The sequence below is a fragment of the Sceloporus undulatus genome, chromosome 5 (assembly GCF_019175285.1).
Source record: "Sceloporus undulatus isolate JIND9_A2432 ecotype Alabama chromosome 5, SceUnd_v1.1, whole genome shotgun sequence".
NCBI classification, from domain to species: domain Eukaryota; kingdom Metazoa; phylum Chordata; class Lepidosauria; order Squamata; family Phrynosomatidae; genus Sceloporus; species Sceloporus undulatus.
This window is the reverse complement of record NC_056526.1, coordinates 190802038-190804713: the sequence shown is the minus strand read 5'-3', so window position 1 is coordinate 190804713 and position 2676 is coordinate 190802038. Positions and strand designations below refer to the sequence as shown.

The window sequence follows — 2676 nt, the reverse complement described above, 5'->3', positions numbered from 1 at the left end:
AAAAACCCCTATGTTTTATGAATATTTATAGATTCTAATAAAAAATGAGAGTTGATTCACTGCCTTTGGGAGCATGATTCTCATAAAACCGTGAGTAGATCCGCTATCCCAAGCAAAAAATGCAAGAGAAGACTTTGATAAAAACTGAGAGTAGATTCACTGCCCAAGAAAAAACAAGAGAGGAACTGCATAAAAACGAGAGCAGATTCACTTCCCTGCCAGCCCTCCCAGACATTGCTGTGACCCTATCATGGGCAGAAAGGTCTTCTCCTCTTCTCTCTGACCCACAGCATCCTCTTTTCCCCAACAGATGCTCCTAAGAAGCCCTCCTTGACCTCCTTCCTGGAGACTCAGTCTGGGAACCAGGCTGTCATACAATGCATGGTTGAGAGCTACCCACCGTCCGACCTGACCTTGTATAGAGAAGATACCATTGTGGCTTCTAGCAGGACTTCTGGGGGCTTGCCAGACCAGCGGCTCAGTGTCCACTTGGCCCAGAATTCCTTGAAAGTGGAAATCCGGGAGCTACTCTTGCAGGACGAAGGGCAGTACCGCTGTTTGGCTAACAACACTTATGGGAGATCCACCGCCTCCATACACTTTGGTGTGGATAGTAAGTGCTCCTTGTTTGTGGGAGAGGAAATAAAATTATTAGAGGGAATACACATTCCAGAGCTCTGGTGCGACATCAAACTACACTTCCCAGCTTTCCATAGCATTGAGCCATGACAGTTAAAGTGGTGTCGAACTGGATTATTTCCGCAGTGCGGATGCAGCCTCAGGGTCCAGTCTGATACTAAGGAGTTTATCACAGGGGGGAAATCCCATGAAAAAAATGGAACTTAAAAGCTGGAAACAACCTGCAAAAGTGGGTTGATTTTCACACATGTCATTGTTAAAGTGGTGTTAACCTGAATGGAAAGTAGACAAAAGCCACTCCTTTTTACTTTTAGGATTTTCCAAAAGTAAAAAGGAGCGGCTTTTGTCTATCTTCTGTCTACTTTCTGTTGTCTACTTTTGTCTACATTCTGTCTACTTTCCATTTGGGTTGACACCACTTTCACAACGATGGTGTTTGAAAATCAACCCGCTTCTGTGTTTTTTCCTCTGATTTAAGCCCCTGTTTCTGCATGGGATTTTCTCCAAGTGATAAACTCCCAAAACCATTAAGTAAGTTTTATTATTCAGTTTCAGCTGTTCTGTTTTGCTTTACCTTTTAAATCCATTTTCATTGTTCTTCCGTTTTATTGTGCTTTTTTTTTCTATTATGTGAATCACTCCGTTTTCTCTCTCTTTTTTCCCAGACCACTCAGGCTGCATCCACATTGCAGAAAAAAATCCAGTTTGACACCACTTTAACTGCCATGGCTCAATGCTATGGAATTCTGGGTATTGTAGTTTTGTGAGGCATATCACCTTCCCTGGATACAGTAAACTGTGGTTCCATAGCATTGGGCCATGGCAATTAAACAGGAGTCAAACTGGATTATTTCTGCAGTGCGGATGCAGCCTCGGAGACCTTTTGGCTGTCGAAATGTGTTAGTCCCATGCGGCGGGGGGGGGGATAGGTAAATAATTTTCTCTCATGGTCTTTCCCTCCTCAGGTGCAAGGATCACAATCGATCCTGGCCTGGATATTCAGGAAGGAGCCACGGCCAACTTGACCTGTGTGGTTGCCAGCCGGGCAGCGGGTGAAATGAATTACACCTGGTACAAGAATGGCAGGCATGTCCGAGAGGGCCCTGATCCGTCACTCCTCCTGGACGGCGTGGCCAGAGATGACGCTGGCTCATACCAATGCCAGGCAGAGGGCATGATGGGACGTGTGACATCCGCCTTGGTCAACTTGAATGTCCATTGTGAGTGCAGCTGTGATTGAGGAGACCCATTCAGTCAAAGGGATTCACATGAGTGTTGACTTGCCATTCATAGGATCCTAAAATCATAGGAGTTTATCACATGAAGAACATCTGGAGTATATCTTTGCATATCCCAGGAAAATTGCGTAATTACATGTAATGATTTCACACGATGTCGCACAAAACCCACCATTAAAGTGGTCACAAGGAAGCATTAACACGCATCTTTTCACTTTCGGGATTTCAGCGGCAATGCATTTCCAATATCACTTTATCTTGCTGGTCAATGACCGAATAAATTTTATATATATAAAATATCACTTTATTTGCACAATTGTGTGTGATAAGCATTTGCGCAATTACTCGCCATTCCTGCTTCATTTGTGGGATGCTTTAAATGCACTTTAATCTCTCTTTAATGCTGAAATCAGCCCCAGTATGATAAACTCCATAAAGTTGGAAGAGACTCCTAAGGCCATCCAGTTCAATCCTCAAGGCACTCCCAACAGATGGACATCCAGCCTCTCTTTACACATCTCCAAAGGAGGAGACTCCATCACTCTCTGAAGGAGTATCTTCCACTGTTAAATAGCCCTTCCTCTCAGGAAGTTCCTCCTAATGTTGAGGTGGAATCTCTTTTCCTGGAGCTTGCATCCATTGCTCCAAGTCCTAGTCTCTGGAGCAGCAGAAAACAAGCTTGCTCCCTCCTCAATGTCAAATCCCTTCAAAGATTTCTATATGGGCATCATGTCCCCTCTTAACCTTCTCTCCCCCAGCCTAAACCTACCCAGCTTCCCCACCACCACATTTCTATTTA

At 44.4% G+C, this 2676-nt stretch overlaps 1 protein-coding gene across 1 annotated transcript in view; it reads left to right on the top strand.

Moving 5' to 3' along the window:
• Positions 1 to 245: 245 nt before the first annotated feature.
• The window catches only part of LOC121931743 (sialoadhesin-like), a 6812-nt gene continuing 4381 nt past the window's right edge, over positions 246 to 2676 (top strand). Inside the window, exons 1-2 of the mRNA XM_042469725.1 lie at positions 246 to 613; positions 1605 to 1877. Of these exons, the coding sequence (XP_042325659.1) occupies positions 382 to 613; positions 1605 to 1877 (505 nt within the window). The 5' untranslated portion in view covers positions 246 to 381. The remainder of the gene's footprint in view (positions 614 to 1604; positions 1878 to 2676) is intronic.